Source organism: Bos grunniens, chromosome X (genome assembly GCF_055505025.1).
Source record: "Bos grunniens cultivar Pamir isolate PY7600 chromosome X, Bosgru_T2T1.0, whole genome shotgun sequence".
Taxonomy (NCBI): Eukaryota; Metazoa; Chordata; class Mammalia; order Artiodactyla; family Bovidae; genus Bos; species Bos grunniens.
The window spans coordinates 124,474,285-124,495,470 of record NC_141194.1 but is presented as its reverse complement, the minus strand read 5'-3'; the positions used below and the strand labels follow the sequence as shown (position 1 = coordinate 124,495,470).

The 21,186-nt window shown below is 36.9% G+C and overlaps 1 protein-coding gene across 15 annotated transcripts in view; it reads left to right on the top strand.

Annotated features, from left to right (window-relative positions):
- Positions 1-21,186, top strand: part of LOC147341293 (transmembrane 9 superfamily member 2-like) — an 81,409-nt gene that overhangs the window by 33,658 nt on the left and 26,565 nt on the right. For 10 of the 15 annotated variants that reach the window (XR_015159581.1, XR_015159582.1, XM_086389077.1 and 7 more), the window contains 5 exons: positions 4,816-4,895; positions 7,904-8,000; positions 8,701-8,833; positions 9,815-9,934; positions 10,127-10,184. Coding sequence is in view for 13 of the 15 variants with exons in the window: in XM_086389077.1 (XP_086245203.1) it covers positions 4,816-4,895; positions 7,904-8,000; positions 8,701-8,833; positions 9,815-9,934; positions 10,127-10,184 (488 nt within the window). In the remaining 2 variants the exon portion in view is untranslated. The remainder of the gene's footprint in view (positions 1-4,815; positions 4,896-7,903; positions 8,001-8,700; positions 8,834-9,814; positions 9,935-10,126; positions 10,185-21,186) is intronic. The other 5 variants (XM_086389075.1, XM_086389083.1, XM_086389079.1 and 2 more) reach the window with 2 other exon arrangements.

Here is a 21,186-nt window from a genome sequence, read left to right as displayed (position 1 = left end):
CGGGAACCAACTCCATTATTCTTGCCTCGAGATTCATATGTACAGAGAAGCCTGGTGGGTCACGGTCCATGGGTTGCAAAGAGTTGGACACGACTGAAAAGATTTAGCACACAAAAATACTTTAATTGTAAAATGAAGTTAGAAGCTAGCTGCAGATAATCATAAGCAGTTTTTCACGCACATAAATGGTGGATGGGGCTTTTGGAAGTTGTTCTCAATTTTTTGTGTGGGTCTCCCAATGCCCTGTCTGGCATTCTACTATGCTTCTAATTCCAGTAGTATCCTCGCATCGTTTCATTATGTCCCCTAGAGGGTGCTGTTCTCCCTGTTGAAAACAACTAGACTAAAAGAAGCTCTAGTTGCTTACCCCTTGATTTCTTTGATTCCCTGCAGGTGTTTTTACTGAGTGAAACCCATCATACACTGGGTCCTGAATCAAGAACTCTCGTCTGTATTTCTGCCTTTGCTGCTTGTGATTTCATTAGAAAGAGCATTAAAGACCTGCCTACCTCATATGCTTTTATGTCTTATAAAAGATTTTGAAACTCTGGGATGTAAAGATGCAGAATAATTGCTTTTAAATGGATTTAAAAAATGGGTTCCACCATTTAGTTATCTTTTTACATTTATCATTTTGTCTCAAATATGCCTTAGGATTTTAAAATAATTTCTTGTTGTCTTATGGAGGAGTAGTATGTGTTGTGGACTGTTATTTCCAGCAGATGGCAGTGTTTGGTGCAAAAACTACTTGATTTAACAACTGCAGATTTTCTAGGCTCTCTTTGTATTTAAAAGCCAAACTTCGTCATGTATATTTGAAAGTACCTCTTTTTTTTACGTTTTATTTTTTCTTCCAGTTTTATTGAGCTATAATTGATATACAGCATGGTATGAGTTTAGGGGCTTCCCAGGTGCTGCAGTGGTAAAGAATTCTTCTGCCAATGCAGGAGATGCAAGAGATGTGGATTCAATCCCTTTGTCGGGAAAATCCCCCAGAGCAGGGCATGGCAACCCACTCGAGTATTCTTGCCTGGGAAATCCCATGGACAGAGGAGTCTGGTGGGCTACGGTCCATGGGGTCACAGAGTCGGACACAACTGAGTGACTGAGTACTGTATGAGTTTAAGGTGTACAGCATTATGGTTTGACTTATATCATGAAATGATGACCACAATAAATGTAGTGAACATTCATCATCTCATATAGATATAAAATTAAAGAAATAGCAAAGCAATATTTTTTCCGTGTGATGAGAACTCTTGGGATTTAATCTTGTAACAACTCTCATATGTAACATACAGCAGTGTTAATTACATTTATCATGTTGCACATTACATCCCTAGTACTTGTTCACCTCATAACTGGAAATTTGTCCCTTTGACCACCTTCATCTAATTCCCCCTCTCCCCACTTCCATCTCTGGTAACTACAAATATGATCCCTTTTTCTGTGGATTGATTTATTTGTTGGTTTAGAAGTATAATTAACTTACAATAATATGTTAGTTCTTGTTTGTTACAAAACAGTGATCCGATATTTCTATCCATTTTAAAATGATCACCACGATAAGTCTAGTCCATCTGTCGCCATACAGAGGTATTACATAATCATTGACTCCTCACCCTGTACATTTCATACTTGTGACTCATTTATTATGCAACTGAAAGTTTGGACCTTTTAATTTCCCTCACTTATTTCACTCCTTGTTAAAAGGCTTGATATGCGTTAACTTGCTTGAGGCAATGGACAGTAGTCTGGTGAAGAAATGCATGCAATTCAAATTTTGACAAATTAAGTCACACTTTGTTATAATAATAATATTTTAATAATAAAATGGCTAAGACAAATCCTTTCATGCAATGAATATCTATCCCTGAATTTGTCAGTCTGTAAATTCAGATTTTCTAAAAGTAAACAATTTCATACTACAGAAAAATTGCTAAAATAACACAAAGAACTCTTATAGTCCCTTTAACTAGATACTCCAATGTTTAACATTTTACTTCATTTGCTCCGTTATTCGCTCTTCTCTCTGTGTCCATTATCATTAGTCTTTCTGTGAATCCTTTGAGAGCTAGATGTTGTCTCATCACCCCTAAATCTGCCAGAGTGTCTTTCCCTAAAACAAGTATACAACTGTGCAAACCAGGAATCAATATTGGCATTGCAGCATTACATTACCATCTGATTCATATCCATCCATTCAGATTTTGCCAGCTGGCCAACAATATCACTTTTCCCCTTTCTGGTTCAGTATCCTTTCCAGGATTACATGTTATATTTAGTTTTTGATCTCCTCCAATCTGGGCCAGTTCTTCAGTCTTTCCTTATGTTTCATATTCTTGAAAATTTTGAAGAGTACAGACCTTACATTCTGTAGGATGACCATCAACCTGGGTCTGTCTGATGGTTCTTCATGACCAGGCTCAGGCCATGGATTCTCAACAGGAAGACTGCAAAATGATACCTCACATCAGTAGATACAAAATGTCAACCTGACCTTTCATAGATGATGTTCATCATGAACACTGGGTCATCAGGTGTTAGCTAAAGTCTACTGTTGAATTAAAAGTCATTTCAATTAAAATCCATCATTTCCATTTTTTTAAAAGCAGTGTACATTGACTTTCTTCATACCCATCCCCCACACTTTACAAAAAACATAGATACCTAATTTTATTAATTTTTTCTGCCCATTTAAAATTTTTTTAAATTATAAAAGTATGATAATACATCTATAGGAGACTTGGAAAATACAGAACAAAGTTACTATAGTTCCATTATATATTACAATTATTTTTAAGTAGATAAATTAAGATTTTTAGTTGGAGCTTCAATATCAAACTCTCAAACATTAATAGGATGAATAGACAGAAAAGTAGAAGGCTATAGCAGACCTGAAAAGTACTATGAACCAATTTAACGTAATTAAGATTTATACAATTTTCATACAACAGCAGGATACAAATTCTATTCAAGTTCCCATAGACTATAAATCAGGAGACCCTAGAACATATCCACGGACATAAAACAAGGTGCAAAATTTCATGGTCTAAAAGTATTGAAATCATACAGAGTCTGTTTTCTTATCACTGGAATTATTTTAGAAATCATTATCAAAAGATATTTGAAAATAAACCACATAATTTCAAGTGCAATGTGACATTTACCAGGAGAGATCTTTGACTTAGCCATTGAAAGCCTCAATGAAGTTAAAAGACTGAAGAAACACAGTGGGTGATTGCAGAGAAGAAAGCATTTAAATGAGAAACTAATTAAAATGAGAAATTAATATTAAAGGTACTTTAAAAACCCTGTGTTTTTTTAAATCAAATATCCACTTTTTAAATGATGGGTGCAGATACCAAATTTTAAATAATAAGTCATATTTGGTCCGTTTGTTACCTGTGTTTTCCTTTTGCTAAGAGTATGCCATTAATTTAAGGGGTAATAATACCACATTAATGGTTTAAATGTTTATCAGGGATTATCTTTTAAGATATTCATTTATTGGGGCTATTTTATAAGAAAGCTATTGAAAGGTTCAGTTTGATCATACATCAGCAGAAACAACTGGTGATTATATTTTCTTAGGTTTTAATAAGTATTGAGAACCACAATATTAAAAAACTTTTTATCAGTTTGTTGCTGAAACATTTCAAAATACTTAAAGTACAAAAGTAAAATATTAGAATATTCTGTAAGAAATAATGACAGAAATTGAATACTGTTTTCTAAGTAAACAAAATAATAATAAACCTATTTGCAGGAGGTGGATTTGGTATGTTGTAGTGAAGCAAGTTGTCTTATAGTTCAAAATTTTAGTTCAATTTAAATAATAATATTGATAATACTTATATGTGGTGAAGGCTTCAAACCATATAGAAAATGTATAAGTAAAATTCTGCCTTCCTTTACTACCCTTCCCCTAATTTCTAGTCTCTTCCTCCGAAAGTATAACCATTGTTTTTTCTTGCAGAAAAATGTTTGCATCTACAAAATATGTATTTTTTTTGGAGGGGGAATAGAATCTTGCTGTACATACGTGTCTTACTATGTACTTTCCACCTTTATTTTTTCATTTAATGCTATTTCATAGACATGTCATCACCTAGAGATGTACATCATTCTTTTTAATGGTTACATAGTATTTCTTAGCATGGACTACCATAGTTTGTTTATTCCTATTCTGATGGGGATTTTTGATTATTTTTAGGTTTTTAAATTTAAAAACAAACCACAGTGACTCTCATTATATATGCCTATGAAGTTTCAATTAAGATGAAAATGTGGTCTGGACAAAAAGAAATGAAGTATGGGGTGGATTTAGGGTGACAGAAAAATAACAAAAAGGTGCTATTATTTCTGATGAACAGTAAACTAAATTTTTTTTCCTAGTCCCTTTCTGAAATGAGATAGTGAAGTGAAATTGCTCAGTCTTGTCTGACTCTTTGTGACCCCATGGACTGTAGCCTACAAGGCTTCTCCGTCCGTGGGATTTTCCAGGCAAGAGTGCTGGAGTGGGTTGCCATTTCCTTCTCCGGGGGATCTTCCCAACCCAGGGATTGAACCCGGGTCTCCTGCATTGCAGGCAGATGCTTTACCATCTGAGCCACCAGGGAAGCCTGAAATGAGATAGGATATCAGTAAATAAAAGTAAGATGAAAATGTCAGGCTAGATTGCATGATTCCATGAAGTTAGCAGTAAAGAAATGGAGAATGTACAGGCAGAATAACTTTCTGTTTTAGGATTATAACCTTTAATAAAAGGTCAGTTAAAATTTGGTCATGTGATTTTTGTATTTTTGTTTCTAGGAAAACAAACAGATCAGGTGGGGTTCTAGGTGGGATTATATTTTGGAATCTATGTCTCATACCAGCATTCAGTGGTTTAGGTAAGCACTTTATGAATTAAAGAGTAAGTAGCTTCACGGTGGGAAATGTATACACACACACACACACATATATATGCATATGTGTATTTTAAAAATTATTTTGTTACCAGAGATGATCTTTTGTTCCTTCCAGTTTTATTGAGATATAATTGACATATAATAGTATAAGTTTAAAGTGTGCAGAATAATGATCTGACTTGTATTGATGACCACACGAAGTTTAGTGAGTATCAGTGATCTCCTATAGATACGAAATGAAAGCAATGTAAAAAATTTCCCCTCAGTGATGAAAACTCTTAGGATTTACAGTCTTAACAACTTTCAGTATAACGTACATTAGTGTTAATTATATTTATCATATTGTACATTATATCTCTAGTACTTATTTATCTTACAACTGCACGTTTGTACCTTTTAATTACTTCACCCAATTCCCTTTCCCCTAACCCCCTATCAGAGATGATCTTGAGTGACAGTTTTTCTTCTCTCTGGCTAATTTCCCCTCTTCTTCTCCTCCCCCACCTCTCTACATACACAAAGAGAAACAAAAAGGAAAATCTGTTGTAAATATACTAATGTTTATGCTCAAGGGAAAAAGAAGGCTGAGATGTCCAAGAGATAGCATGTCTGCGTGTAAAGAGTAATACATGCTGGGAAGCAGGCAGGATAGGACTGTGATAGTGGACCCTGTGCAGAAGATGGAAGGAGAACAAGACAGATGCTTTCATTTGTGGGGTCAGAAAGTCTGAGCAAAGTAGAGTGTAGGAAAAGCAGTAACCAACTGGAGTGGAGGAAGGTAAAGATGTCATGAAACACTGGGAAAAGAGCAGAGAAAGATGAAAAGATTACAGATGAGAAACCAAAGCACTGCAAGTGGTCACTTAATCAAGGCGAGTCATTTAGATGAGACAATTGTGTGGAGATAATGTCTGTGAGTGAAGGTCGATTCATTCTCCAGGTGTTCATTTTCATCCCTATTAGGATGCCAAGCACTAGGGGAGGTGCTCAGACATGGCAGTGAATAAGGCACCCAGGCTTCCTCTCGCAGGAAGCTTACATTCTAGTGGAATCACAGTGAAGGGACTTGATTCCTCAGGAATCTTCAACAGGATCAAACCACAGAGTTAGAAGTCCTTCGTGACTGTGGAAGGAATAGTTTCAACATGAAACTGAAGGATGGACCAGCTGAGAATGTGATGATTGAGGCTTTCCTAAAGTGCTGACAGCGAGCATAGGATCTTCAGTTAGTAATTTAGGAGACTGATCAGAGAAGCTGATGAGAAATAGATGAAACTGTACACATAGTACCTTTCCCCCTTCATTTCTTATAATAAAGCAGTTTTGGATGGAGGAAGACTATAAAGGTAAAGATGAAAGTAAAGTGAAAGTGAAGTCGCTCAGTCGTGTCCTGACTCTTTGTGACCCCATGGACTGTACCCTACCAGGCTCCTCTGTCCATGGGATTTTCCAGGCAATAGTACTGAAGTGGATTGCTATTTCCTTCTCCAGGGGATCTTCCTGACCCCGGGATCAAACCCAGGTCTCCCACATTGTAGACAGACGCTTTACTGTCTGAGCCATCAGGGAAGTCCAAAAGATGAAAGTAAGGAAGGGTATAATTCTATGAGTATGGTCTTCTGAGGTAATGATTTTCCTTATACTGCCATTGCCTTTGTTTTTAAAAAAATATTTTATTTTGGGATGGAGGACACATGTACACCCATGGCTGATTCATTTCAATGTATGGCAGAAACCACCACAATATTGTAAAGTAATTAGCCTCTAAGTAAAATTAATTAAAGAAATATTTTATTGGTGTATAGTTGCTTTACAATATTGAGGTAGTTTCTGCTGTACAGCAGAGTGAATCAGCTATGTGTTTACATATATCCTCTTTTTTGGATTTCCTTCCCATTTAGGTCACCACAGAGCACTGAGTAGGGTTCCCTGAGCTAACAGTAGGTTCTCATTAGTTATCAACTTTATTTTTTAAAATTTCATTTTATTGAAGTACAGTTGATTTACAATGCTATTGCCTTTAACGTGAGAATAGCTCCCATTCTCCTCCTCCTCCTATTTCTATCCTCAGTCTTCCTTCTCCTCTACCTCCTTCTCCTCCTCATTATAATGATCATATCTTAACTTTTCTAGAAAATCTTCTGTTGGGGCAATAGTCCACGTCCCATTTTGTCACACCTCCAAGGAGTCTCTTCAAATAAAATTTTTTAAAATGGTTTCTTTAAAGGGGTCATGAAAGGAAAGGGCATCCAGATCAATGGTGGGGCTAATCTCTAGTATTAATATTTATGATGTAATAATAAATGTACTTTAGTTTCTGTCTCGAGCTAATTTACTTATGACATTTAACAGACATTTTAGACATCTTAGCGGCACTTTTCTACAACAGTGCTGGTCTTTTCAGAGATTCTGGTGAAACTTTTTTAAATGTGTCTGGATTTGGCTGGGTGGTGGGATGGCTAAAGGTCTTGGTTTTCATTTGGACATAATTTTTAAGATTCAGTTTTGGAACCAGTAAGAGCTGGTAGGTAAGTGGTCCATGGGATCTTTACCCTGAAACTTGATAAAGTTAAAAGCCTTGGTCCATCTAAGGATCTACCCAAGGACAGTCAGGCAGTCATCAATTTAACCTTGACTCCTGGACTTCCATTCTCAGTTTCATGTTCTGGAACTAAGTTTGCGTTCCTGATCTTTTTCATTTCCCCTTGTTTATTTTTGGGAATGTACTCTTAAAAAGTTGTAAAATAACCTTAAGAATAGTGTTGCTTCTATTGCTTAATGGGTAATGAACTTTTGTGATAGAACTTTAAGTTCATTTAATATATTGAGGTATTATCCAAATGTATTAGCCTTTGATCCAAATGTAACTTTAGAAAACTGATTGACATGACAATTTGAATGTCTTTTACATGTGCACAAATTTTCTTTTTTACTGTTCAAATAAGAAATTTGAGGTTTAACTTCTATTTTTCCTTCTTTCCATTTTGTAGTATCTTGAATTCATTTGTCATTGTTCTCTTCTTAACTGGAATGGTGGCTATGATCATATTAAGAACTCTCCACAAAGATATTATCAGATATAATCAGGTTTGTTTTCCTGTAAATAAAAATGCACATATTTGATTCAGCCAATATTTGAATGCCTGCTTTGCCCAGTTCTCAAGGTTATGTTTCTACTTAGAGTATAGCACCTTGAATATAACACATTTTAACGTCTAGTAATTTTGCATATTGTGCTGAATCAAAGTATAGAGTATTATGTAGATTCTTAAAAAGTATAGGTAAGTTTATTAGAGAGTTATTTGCTATCGACTCTTTGATTATATACCTTTCCATGTTCTGATCTGTCAAAATATCATTATTTAAGATTTTCATTAATTTGGAACATGAGAATATGTACAAAACATTGCAAAATACTATAATTTATGGCAAATTTAGTTTTATCTAATTTATACTCTTCTGACTTTTATGATCATTTATGTATTGATGAATTTTTAATTTCTATAGAATTAGTTGAATTCTTTTTTGTATGTTAAATCATGTTGCTTTTTCCATGAAAATCAAGCCAGTTGTGTGCTTTACATAATTAACACACTCCCTTCAGTGCAAAATTTAGAGAATGGCTCATTTGTATGGCAGGATCACATACCTGCCAGAGACCTACTTTATCCAAAATGAGCCATTAGTTTGTCTTTAGAGGAAAATTAGTTTTCTGCTAACTTTCAGAGCTCTTGTAACTTTCTGTCATAATAACTCCTGCGTTTATTAAAGACTTTCTCTTATGCAGGAAGATATCCAGAAGGATTACGGTTGGAAGCTTGTTCATGCAGATGTATTCAGACCTCCAAGGCTTGGAATGTTGTTATCAATTTTACTGGGTCAAGGAACACAAGTTTTGATTATGACATTTATTACTCTATGTGAGTAGGCTCAGATCAATATGTGTCATCTTCAACATTCTGACATAGGTTAAACTTTGATTCATGTGTACACAAGAACTGAAAATTCTACCCTAAAGTTTAAGGAAATGTGTATTTCATAGTATATTTTAATGAGTATTTGTAGTATATTTAAAATAAAATTTGTATTTTATTTTAAGGGTATGGATCTGAATATGTTCCTATATCAAGGACCTTTCATAGTTTCTTCAGTTCTGAATAATTTATTGTAATGTCCAATATACATGTTCCTTGCTTTGCATGTGGGTAGATCATATTTTAGGTGGGCTCAGGGAATTGTAATTCAGAGATTAGGATTTTGAAATGCTAAGGCAAGCCTAAGCGCTGGTCTTGAAATGTATAAATGAAGTGGCATCGTTAGTAGGTTTACAATGGCTGATGAACTCTCTCTGCCTTCATTATCAACCAAGAGTAGAGTTTGTCAGTTTTTGATAACCAGAGTGGGGATTTTCACAAACAAAGCTTCTGTAAATAAATGGCTTATTAGGTGTTTCAGATGTCAATGATAACTTCTAAATTTAGCTCTTAAGGTTATGTTTTCCTGGGACCAAGTCTCATTGTGATGTTCCGCGCCCCCCCCCTTGAATAAAAGGAAACAGAAGGAAATTTTTGTGGGGAAAAATGATTTGCTCTTTAGGGAGTGACTACTGGAGTAGGGAAAGGGACGATCTTCTCTTTGATTTTGATTTAAAATAATATAATTAATGATTTAAACAAGGAGGTTAAAGACTAAATTGAAAACACAGTTTGCCTTGTATGGGATCAGACTTTTCGTTAAGAACAGATTGTCAAAAAATTAGCTAAGTAAGTAACATCAGAGAATTTCCCTGTATGCTGTTTCATAAAAATGTCTTAATAAGGTGTCTTTAATATATTATAAAGCCTTATGTGTTTTGAGGCTATCATTGTCACTGGTTTGATATTTCTTCTTTGTGCTTTTAGTTCTTGCCTGTCTTGGTTTTCTTTCTCCTGCTAATCGTGGTGCTTTAATGACCTGTTCTGTTGTGTTATGGGTCCTTATGGGAGCATCTGCTGGATACGTGTCTGCTAAGGTGTACAAGTGTAAGCATTACTATTATTATTCCAAGTTGGTGTGTTAAATATAGAAATTAAAAAGCTTGAAAATTTAAAAAATTGCATCAGGAATTTTAGCTGACCTAGCAAAATATAATTGTGTCCTCGTTACTGTAAAATATTTGTAAAGTGGACTAAATCTAGTTGCCCTAGTAATTATTCTGTCCTTTACTTCCTCAGCGTTTAGAGGTCTGAAGTGGAAGACAAATTTCTTGCTGACGGCACTGCTGTGTCCTGGGTTAGTATATTATGTTCTCCTTTCTCTACACAATTATAATCTTTCTTATACTTTACCTTGGAAAAATCATTGTACACAATAATGAAGAGTAGAATGGAGGTGAGTGACCACTGTTTTTTCTGTGGCTGCAGCATTCTTTTTTGGTATATTTGCATTCTTTTCATCTTTTTGTAACCCTTAGTACAAAGAGATGGTGATGGTGCTGCAGTATTCAATTTTGATCTTTGTTTTTGAAGCAGGTTTCATAAATGCTCACCTCAGTTATGCATCTTGCCTTATGTATCATGTTAGAGTGGCAGCTTATATACCACATTGTGTTATTCTCCTTGTCTCTGCCTTCTGTGATTATTTCTTCCTATCTCACCTTGTTACTGCAGTGTCATTAGTGACTGCAGACCCCAGGCAGAGTCATGGTCAGAGACGGAGTCAGGGTGGTGCTGCACAGTGGCTCTTAGGGAGCTCTTCTGGTCCCCTAATTCTAAAGATGCAGAATCAACATGTTCAAGGTCATACGTGAAGTCAGTAATGGAGCTCAGGCTATGTATTGGCTTGGCCAAAAAGTTAATTCGGGTTTTTCCATCTTGTGGAAAGGCATGAGTGAACTTTTTGGCCAACCCAATATCCCTGACCAGTGCTCTTCCCATAATGCCTCACCAATAAGGTGCTGACTTGTTTTGAGTTTTATCTTCAGATTCTTTAATATGTTTTATCTTAGTCAGCTCGGGCTACTGTAACAGAATACCATAGACTGGGTGGCTTAAACAACAGCCATTTATTTTCTCACAGTTCTGGAGGCTGGGAAGCCCAAGATCAGGGCATCAACAGGATAGGGTCCTGGTGAGTGCTCTCTTCTTGGTTGCTGATGGCTGCCATCTTGATGCATCCTTACATGGCAGAGGAAAAGAGAGACACTGAACTCTACAGTATCTCTTCTTGTAAGGGCACCAATGCCATCATGAAGGCTGCACCCTCATGACCTCATCTAAACCTAATCCCTCTCCCAAGGCCCCATTTCCAAACACTATCACATTAGGGATTAGGGTTTTTTTTTTTTTTTTAAAAAAACTTTTTATTTTGTTTTGGGGTATATGTGATTGACAATATTGTGATAGTTTCAGGTGAACTGTGAAGGGACTCAACCATACATATACATGTATCCATTCTCCCTTAAACTCCCCTCCCATTCAGACTGCCACATGACATTGAGCAAAGTAGGGATTAGGATTTTAATATAAGAATTTTGGGAGAAACAATTCAATCCATAGCATGTTTGATTTAAAAAAATTCTTTCTTTAATATGTTCTGGAGGACTTTTTTTTTTGTAGGAAATGTCATGGATTATATCTTAATTGTTACATGGAACTTTAAAAAAATTGTGTCTTTTGGCTGCACTGGGACTTGATTGCTGCATGGCTTTCTCTAATTGTGGTGCACAGACTTCTCATTGCGGTGGCTTCTTCTGTTATGGAGCCCAGACTCTAGGTGCGTGGGCTCAGTAGTTGTGCCTCATGGGGTTAGTTGCTCCATGGTATGTGAAATCTTCCCAGATCAGGGATCAAACCCATGTCCCCTGCACTGGTAGGTGGATTCCCAATCACTGAACCACCAGGGAAGTCCTGTTTTGTGGTAATTTAATTGCTATTTGTTGTAAAATTCCCACGTCCTTAATTCTAGAAGTATGTCACAATAACGCATATATGTATGCTCAGTCACTCAGTTGTGTCCGACTCTGTGACTCTATGGACTGTAGCCCACCAGACTTCGCTGTCCATAGGATTTCCCAGGCAAGAATACTGGAGTGGGTTGCCATTTCCTCCTGCAGGGGATCTTCCCAACCCAGGCATCAAAACTGTGTCTCCTGCATCACCTCTCCTTCATCACCTGTATTGGCAGGCAGATTCTTTACCACTGAGCCACCTGGGAAGCCCCGTCACAATGGTGGAAATTCTATAATGGAAGTTATACATAATAAATTCAGTTACATTGTATACTAATTAGTGACAAAATGAGAGCAAATGCTCTGTGACTGAGTATAAGGCCATCATCAGTGCAATGCAGTGATAGATGATACATTCAGTAGACTCATAATGTTTTATCTACGTGTGGCTTTTCCCTTCAACTCCAGGGAAAGGCTTGAATATTCCAAGTTTGCACATCAAATACATGTACCACAGAGTTTTTGATTTATTTAAAATAAGGACAATGCACTCCTTTTCCCCTTGCCACCTTGAATAGAGCCATCTGCTTTTTCTATAACTCTTTTCAAGTGAACTAGAATGGGTGGTCTTTCCTGAGCTTTAATACCTTTATGTAAGAAAGCAATGTCCTTGACGATATTTCAAATATTTGTTGCTTCAAGTTCAAGACTCAGATGAATCTGAAATTGAGTAACTTTGGCACAAAAGTGCCATTGTGCAAAAGTCATTATACTGGATTGTAATACAAGGGATATTGTGAGCAAGAACTAGTCAATAAACCATCTACTATTCTCTTCATTATTTAGTTACTCATTCAACTTATTTATTGTATTTTTGAAAATTTTTTTTTACTATATTTAATGCATTATGCTAGGCACTGGAGAGGAAATAAATGTAAATCTCTCCTGAAACTGCCTTCATGGCTTCAGATGAATAATAATGGCCTATTTTTCATCAGACAGATGTTCCATCTCATTGTAAAAAGAAGTTACGTACGTCATTAGAATAGAAAATTTAAAAGAATTAGAATATGCTGTGTCACTAAGCTTGATTAACTAAATTGAACAATTAATGTCTGGAAATGAATTAGCATTTTCAGTGGACTATGAGCTGTTTTTATCTTGTTTTCTATGGGATCAATTTTGAAGGATGTTTTAGACAGCAAAATTAAAAAATTCGAGTGGAAGTCCCTAATAACATGGCTCAGGGTTACAGGGACTATGAAATGGTTCAGTATCAAATCACAGTTTTATGAAAATGTATTTTTTTTTATTTGAAAAGCAGCTGTTAACAGTAGTTGTCCCCTAGGTGGGTTGCTGCATGGCTGGGGGACAGGAGTGTGAAGGAGACTGTTTTATACTTATTTTCACTGTTTCTCTATGTTTCTTTTTCTTTTCATATTGTATACCATATGCATGTGTTCAGTTCAGTTCAGTCGCTCAGTCGTGTCCGACTCTTTGCAACCCCATGAATCGCAGCACACGAGGCCTCCCTGTCCATCACCATCTTCCTGAGTTCACTCAAACTCACGTCCATCAAGTTGGTGACGCCATCCAGCCATCTCATCCTCTGTCGTCCCCTTCTCCTCCTGCCCCCAATCCCTCCCAGCATCAGAGTCTTTTCCAGTGAGTCAACTCTTTGCATGAGATGGCCAAAGTACTGGAGTTTCAGCTTTAGCATTATTCCTTCCAAAGAACACCCAGGGCTGATCTCCTTTAGAATGGACTAGTTGGATCTCCTTGCAGTCCAAGGGACTCTCAAGAGTCTTCTCCAACACCACACTTCAAAAGCATCAATTCTTCGGTGCTCAGCTTTCTTCACAGTCCAACTCTCACATCCGTACATGACCACTGGAAAAACCATAGCCTTGACTAGACGGACTTTGTCGGCAAAGTAACGTCTCTGCTTTTCAATATGCTATCTAGGTTGGTCATAACTTTTCTTCCAAGCAGTAAGCGTCTTTTAATTTCATGGCTGCAATCACCATCTGCAGTGATTTTGGAGCCCCCCAAAATAAAGTCTGAAACTGTTTCTACTGTTTCTCCATCTATTTCCCATGAAGTGATGGGACCAGATGCCATGATCTTCATTTTCTGAATATTGAGCTTTAAGCCAACTTTTTCACTCTCCTCTTTTACTTTCATCAAGAGACTTTTTAGTTCCTCTTCACTTTCTGCCATAAAGGTGATGTCATCTGCATATCTGAGGTTTTTGATATTTCTCCCGGCAATCTTGATTCCAGCTTGTGCTTCCTCCAGCCCAGCATTTCTCATGATGTACTCTGCATAGAAGTTAAATAAGCAGGGTGATAATATACAGCCTTGACGTACTCCTTTTCCTATTTGGAACCAGTCTGTCGTTCCATGTCCAGTTCTAACTGTTGCTTCCTGACCTGCATACAGATTTCTCAAGAGGCAGGTCAGGTGGTCTGGTATTCCCATCTCTTGAAGAATTTTCCACAGTTTATTGTGATCCACACAGTCAAAGGCTTTGGCATAGTCAATAAAGCAGAAATAGATGTTTTTCTGGAACTCTCTTGCTTTTTCCATGATCCAGTGGATGTTGGCAATTTGATCTCTGGTTCCTCTGCCTTTTCTAAAACCAGCTTGAACATCTGGAAGTTCACAGTTCACGTATTGCTGAAGCCTAGCTTGGAGAATTTTGAGCATTACCTTACTAGCGTGTGAGATGAGTGCAATTGTGTGGTAGTTTGAACACTCTTTGGCATTGCCTTTCTTTGGGATTGGAATGAAAACGGACCTTTTCCAGTCCTGTGGCCACTGCTGAGTTTTCCAAATTTGCTGGCATATCGAGTGCAGCACTTTCACAGCATCATCTTTCAAGATTTGAAATAGCTCAACTGGAATTCCATCACCTCCACTAGCTTTGTTCGTAGCGATGCTTTCTAAGGCCCCCTTGACTTCACGTTCCAGGATGTCTGGCTCTAGGTCAGTGATCACACCATCGTGATTATCAAGAGGTTTAGGGGCTTTCTTAAGTAGATGAGAGGGAGAATCTTAAGGTATTGGGATTCTTATTTGTTAAAATGTGGTAATTTGAAAGAGTTTCAGTGCCTCATGGTATGGACATGGACAATGTAAAAATGGTTTTGAATTTAAATGGAGAAGCAGTTCAATTAATGAGCATACACTTCCTAAGAGAAATTGAAAAAAGTAAAATTATTAAATGATGTAATTTTGCTGCATGTAGCCCCAAAAGCGGTAGGTAAGAAAGGGAAGAGTCAGCAGAGGTTGATGGGCATGTACCCAAACTTTAAAATTAGAAGAAGGAAGGTTGAATTCTAGTACTCAGTATTAGCTAAGTGACTTTGGATATGTCCTATAACCTTTCTGATTGTCCATTTCCTTGCGTGTAATGCTTGTGTCACAGAGTCATTTAGAAAAGTAAATGAGGGAAAGGCACCCAAGCAGAAGGCACAGCAGGGGCGAAGGCACAAGGCAAGCAGCAGTCTGGTCTGTTGGGAAAGTCTGAGCAGCTTGGAGCTGCAGAGGCACCGAGGAGGGGTGATGGAAGGCCAGGGAGCCAGGGCTGGACCACAGAGAGGCCTGAGCACCAGGCTGAGGGACTGGGACTTTGTCCTGCGGGAGCTGGGGAAAAACAGGATGATGGTGGGGGCACAGGGTCAGCCCTGGGTGTAGGAAGCCCCCTCCAACTCCAAGGCTGGGAAGGGAAAAAAAAAAAGAAAAGTAAATGAGCTAATGGATTGTGAAATTGTTTTGTGATCTACAAAGCATTTTTGGTCACTCTCTTCTTCTGTGTTCCTACTGTTTTATATCTATTATCTGCTATAGTATTTCCTATGTTGTAATTTGTTTATCTCTGTCCGCCACTAGACTGAGCTTTTTCAGAGCAAGGATGTTTGTTTTATTTATCTTGGAACACCAGGGCCTAACTCATAGGTACTCAATAAATGTTTGATGAATGTGTGAATAAATGTTTCAAGTAGGAGATGGACCCAGGTAACCTCTTAAGTTTCCTTCTAGTTTTGCTGTTTAAGATTCTATGAAAAGGTCTAGAAATAATTAGACATCGACAAAGGAAGAAATACTTAGAATATAAAAACATGAAATGGAAGGACAGTTACAGAATTGTTAAACACATATTAGCATTCTAGAGTGTACTTTCAAAAGGGAAATCGTTGAGACGGGTTAATTGAGTTTATATATAAGAAAGAAGGTTGTGATTTGTCAACTGAGAAGTAATTTTTCTGGCTATGGAAAGATAACAGTTAAAATGAATCTTTCCAAAGCTAGAAAATGTGGCAGAGGAATATTGCGGCTAAACAAATTCATTAGAGCAGAAAGGTATTAAAAAAACATTTGAGGAAGTATGGTTAAATCATGGGAAACTAAACTCCCTTATTGAGAAGCCAGAAACTGATGAGACATAAGGTGGAGGTTTTATTGTTGTACATGCTGTTGTTTGAAAGGACTGGAAGCTATATCTCCAACAGGAGCAAAGTATGAGCCTTTAAAGAGCAGAATAGATATGCCTACTGAAAAAAGTGTTAATGGAAGAGTCTGTAAATGCAAGGAGGAAAGGTGAAGTAGAAATGGTAAAATGAAAGAATAAATGAATAAAAAAGAATACAATGAAAGAAGGTTTAGAAAGGACAAAATCACTTATAATGAGGGATGGGGAAGGATCCAAAACAATGATCCTAAGTAAGAAGTTGAAAATAGATGGAAAATATGAAGGAAGCCTTAAAATACTAGAACTGGAATGGGCCTTGAGAGAATTTACAACTGAAGACTGAAATCAGAGATTCTCTAAACAGTAGACCTCAAAGCCTAACCTGGTGTAGCATCAAGTGGCTGTCACCACATTCCCTGTCTCTGATCTTTGACAAAATGTTTTGGGGAGGAGACGGTAGATGCGATTGGTCTGGTTGGTTCCTACTGTAGACGCTTTATTATAGCACAGTGGGATGGAGAAAGCTTGCTGTTAAAAAACACACACACACACATCTGAGTAAGAATCCCAGCTGTTTGATCTTCAGCAAATTACTTACTATCCCTAAAAGATATTCAGAAAGAACTCTATCCATGTAACTTGTTTTACATTTACCTGGGTTGATCATTAATTTTCCTTTTTTTTCTTGCCTGTTCTTCATTTCTTTCTCTTTTTAAACTGCTTTCTAAGACATTTCATCAGCTTTATCTTCCAAACCTTTTACTAAGGTTTAAATTTACCTTATCATTTTTAAAAAAAAATTGGAGTATAGTTGATTTATAGTGTGTTAGTTTCAGGTGTACAAAACAGTGATTCAGTTATATGTGTATATATACATATATATATAAATGTTCTTTTCAAAGTTATTTCCATATAGGTTATTATAAAATACTGAGTATCATTTCCTGTGCTATACAGCAGGTCCTTGCTGATTATCTATTTTATATATAGTAGTGTGTATATAGGACTTCCCTGATGTGTATATATGGGCTTCCCAGGTGGCGTTAGTGGTAAAGAACCTGTCTGCCAATGCAGGAGACACCGGTTCAATCCCTGGGTTGGGAAGATCCCCTGGCGGAGGAAATGGCAACCCACTTCACTATTCTTGCCTGGAAAAATTCCATGGACAGAGAGGCCTGGTGGGCTACATATGTTAATCCCGACCCCCTGATTTATTCCTCTCCTCATCTTTCCTTCCCTGATAGCTGAGTTGGTAAAGCATCCACCTTCAATGCCAGAGACCCTGGTTTGATTCCTGGATCAGGAAGACCCACTGGAGAAGGGATAGGCTACCCACTCCAGTATTCTTGTGCTTCCCTTGTGGCTCAGCTGGTAAAGAATCCGCCTGCAATGTGGAGACCTGGGTTTGATCCCTGGGTTGGGAAGATCCCCTGGAGAAGGGAAAGGCTACCCACTCCAGTATTCTGGCCTGGAGAATTCCATGGACTATAGGAGTCTCAAAGAGTCGGACACCACTGAGCAACTTTCACTTCACTGTCCCCTTTGATAACCATACGTTTATTTTCTATGTCTGTCTCTTTCCATTTTGTAAATAAGTTTATTTATTTTTTTTAGATTTCACATACAAGTGCCTCTGGTCATACTTTTAATTCCTAAGACCTCTTCTAGGAAATTTCCTGGCAGTCCAGTGGTTAGGGCTGTGTGCTTCTGTTGCAGGGGACTGGATCCCTGGTCAGGGAAACTAAGATGCCACAAGTCCTGTGGCACAGCTGACACAAAAACAAAAACACAACAGCAAGAACTCTTCCATTTTCTCAAAACTCTTTTAAAATTTCTCTTCCTGTCTCATGGCTGCAATGTCTCCTTTAATTTCTCTGAGGATCTTAAATGGTCTTGGTAAAGTTTTTTCCTGAGCTTCAGGAATCTTCTCTAAGGAACTAACCCTCCTGTCTTCTGCAGGGGTCGTGAAATGATGTTTGGTTCTGCAGAGTTGGGGGTGGGGGACAGAATCTGCAGGTCTGTCCACATCTCAGGCTGACTTTGAACCAGTCCTTCTGGTTTTAGCCACTCCTTCATCCCTACCTGTAGAGGTACCTGGCACCACAAATTCCCAAGCCTTTTTGGAGCTCTGTGGTATAAACTGAGTTGCCTCTCAGCTTTTTCTACTGACGACTTAGGATACAGGTTCGCACTCCAACTAACTTGGTTACTATTTGTCTGCTCTCTGGTTCCAAACTTTGCTGCTAATATCTTCTCCCCTTTACAACATCCCCCCATCCTTATGCCTTTAAAAAATCCTTTTGCTATAATTTTATCAGGGTTTTGATGAGGGAGCAGAACTAAATATGCATTCAATGTGCCATCTTTAACCCAAAGTCTTTTAATTCTTCATGTCTTTTGTATACATTCTTTACATTTTAACCATCATCACATTGTACAGATTCTTAACACTTTATATCTAGTCTCCTTGCCTCTAGTATCTCCTCCTTTAGATTTGTCCTTTGGAATGCTGTAGATTCACCTTTCTGGAAAATTGCATGGAATACCTCACAGCTTTGAGTGTAAAAACCCTTCAGTTGCTTCCTAGTGTTGACAGGATAAAGTCTATATTCCTTAACTGGACATTCAAAGCCTTCCACAGTCTAACTTCTGCCCATCTTTTCAACCTCATCATTTAGGCTTTCAGAAACACTCATGGGACTTCCCTGGTAGTCCAGTAGTTAAGATTCCATGCTCCCAGTGCAGGGGGCCTAGGTTCAATCCCTGATTGGGGAACTAGATCCCACATGTAGCAACTGAGACCCAGCATAGCCAAATAAATAAATGTTAAGAAAGAGGAAGGGATGAATCCCTGTCAGAAACACTCACATCCGCACCACTGATACCCATACTTACCTGTAGCTGTGATTAAACTTGTCTGGAACATCTACAGGCATAGTAGCTGGGCTTGCCTGGTGATTTATCCATTAGACTTAGGGGTTGATCTGCTGATTTTGAATTTAAACACTTTGTTTTATTTTGGGGGAAAATTTAAATTATTTTATTGTAAAATTTATACAAAATAAACCATAAGCACACAGTTAAACTTTAAATAGAATTAAGCCAGTCCATAAAACATTTCAAATAAAAAAGTAATAAAAACCTTATCAGCTCATTTGAAATTATTCATCTTTAGATACATGATGGCTTATTTCCTAGATTTAAAGTAGTGATTTCCATTACACTTAGTTAGGCTGTAAAATATTAAATACTATTTTTAAAAGACAGATTCTTTAAAAAATTTTTTTATTTTTTAAATTATGGAAGTATAACACATTTACAGGAGACTTGGAAAATACAAAACAAAGTTATATGTAGTTCCACTATATATTACAATTATTTTTTAAGTAGATAAATAAAGATTTTTAGGGGAAGTTTCAATATCAAACTCTAAAACATTAATAGAATGAATAGACAGAAAACTAGAAGGACATAGTAGACCTGAAAAGCAGTATGAACCAATTCAACATAATTAAGATTTATACAGTTTTAACACAGCAGCAGGACACAAATTCTATTCAAGTTCCATAGACTATAAGCCAGGAGACACTGGAACATATCCAGGGACATAAGGTGCAAAAATTTCATGGTCTAAAGGTATTGAAATCATGCAGAGAAAAAACAGATTCTTATACTCAAGGATTAACAAATACTTGCAAATTTATCACCAAAATCTTTGTCAACAAAATTATAAATCCAGAATACAAAAATCTACTTGAAATAATCTAACCAAATACTAAATTACTTAAATGAGACTCAGTTTCTGAGGTGGTATCAAGAGGAAAAAAATCTTATTTACATACAAGGTTGTATACACAAGTAGGTTTTTGTCAATATACATTAAAAAAAAATTTTTATTGAAATATAGTTGAATTACAGTGTTCTGTTAATTTCTGCTGTACAGCAAAGTGATTCAGTCACACACACTTGCACAGGTTTGGCCGAAAAGTTTGTTCAGATTTTTCCATAACATCTTAAATTCTTTTCATATTCTTTTCCCTTATGGTTATCACAGGATATTGAATATAGTCCTCTGTGCTCTACAGTAGGACCTTGTTGTTTATTCATTCTGTGTATACCAGTTTGCATCTGCTAATCCCAAAACTCCCACTCCTACCATCTCTCACCCCCACTTTGGCAAATACACTCTTTAAAAACAAATCAAACTGCCACCATTCCCAAAAATGCTTCTTACACTATGCTGGAATTTAAAAGGACTTTTAATAACTTTGAGCCCTATTTGCACTACATGTGAAACAGCTTTTAAGATTTCTCTACCTCCTGTACTGAAGGTCAAAAAAAAAAAAAAAGCTGAAAATGTCTGCATGATAGTAAACATTTCCCCCCACCACTTAGAGCTATTAATAGAAATTGTATGGCAGAATCTTTGTTAGGAAGGCTCTGAAAAAAAAAAAAGAGGTATGTATAAGATAATTTTTAATGAACTTTCTTACAGGAAATCATAAAACTCTTGGTTTTAAATGAATACTTGTTTGACAAGAGGCTTTATATAGCCCATTTCAGTCTAGTATTCTAAAATCTGTTTTAATATATGTATTTTCTTAATTGTGTTTACTCTATTGCATATTGTTTTTCAATGGTATATTATTCCACACCCTATTTATTTTCTGCTAGGCTCTGGAGCTGCAAAGATGAATGAGATGTAGAAATTATGTCCTGTAATAAATCGCTATCTTGTTATATATATGGTATTGAGTTTAAGCTCCAACTCAATAACTGGGTTTACACAGAATGATTTAATATTCTTCTAGGGTTTAATGTTCTAACATTCATATCAAGTATGTTTATAACATTTTCCTGAAATCGTAACA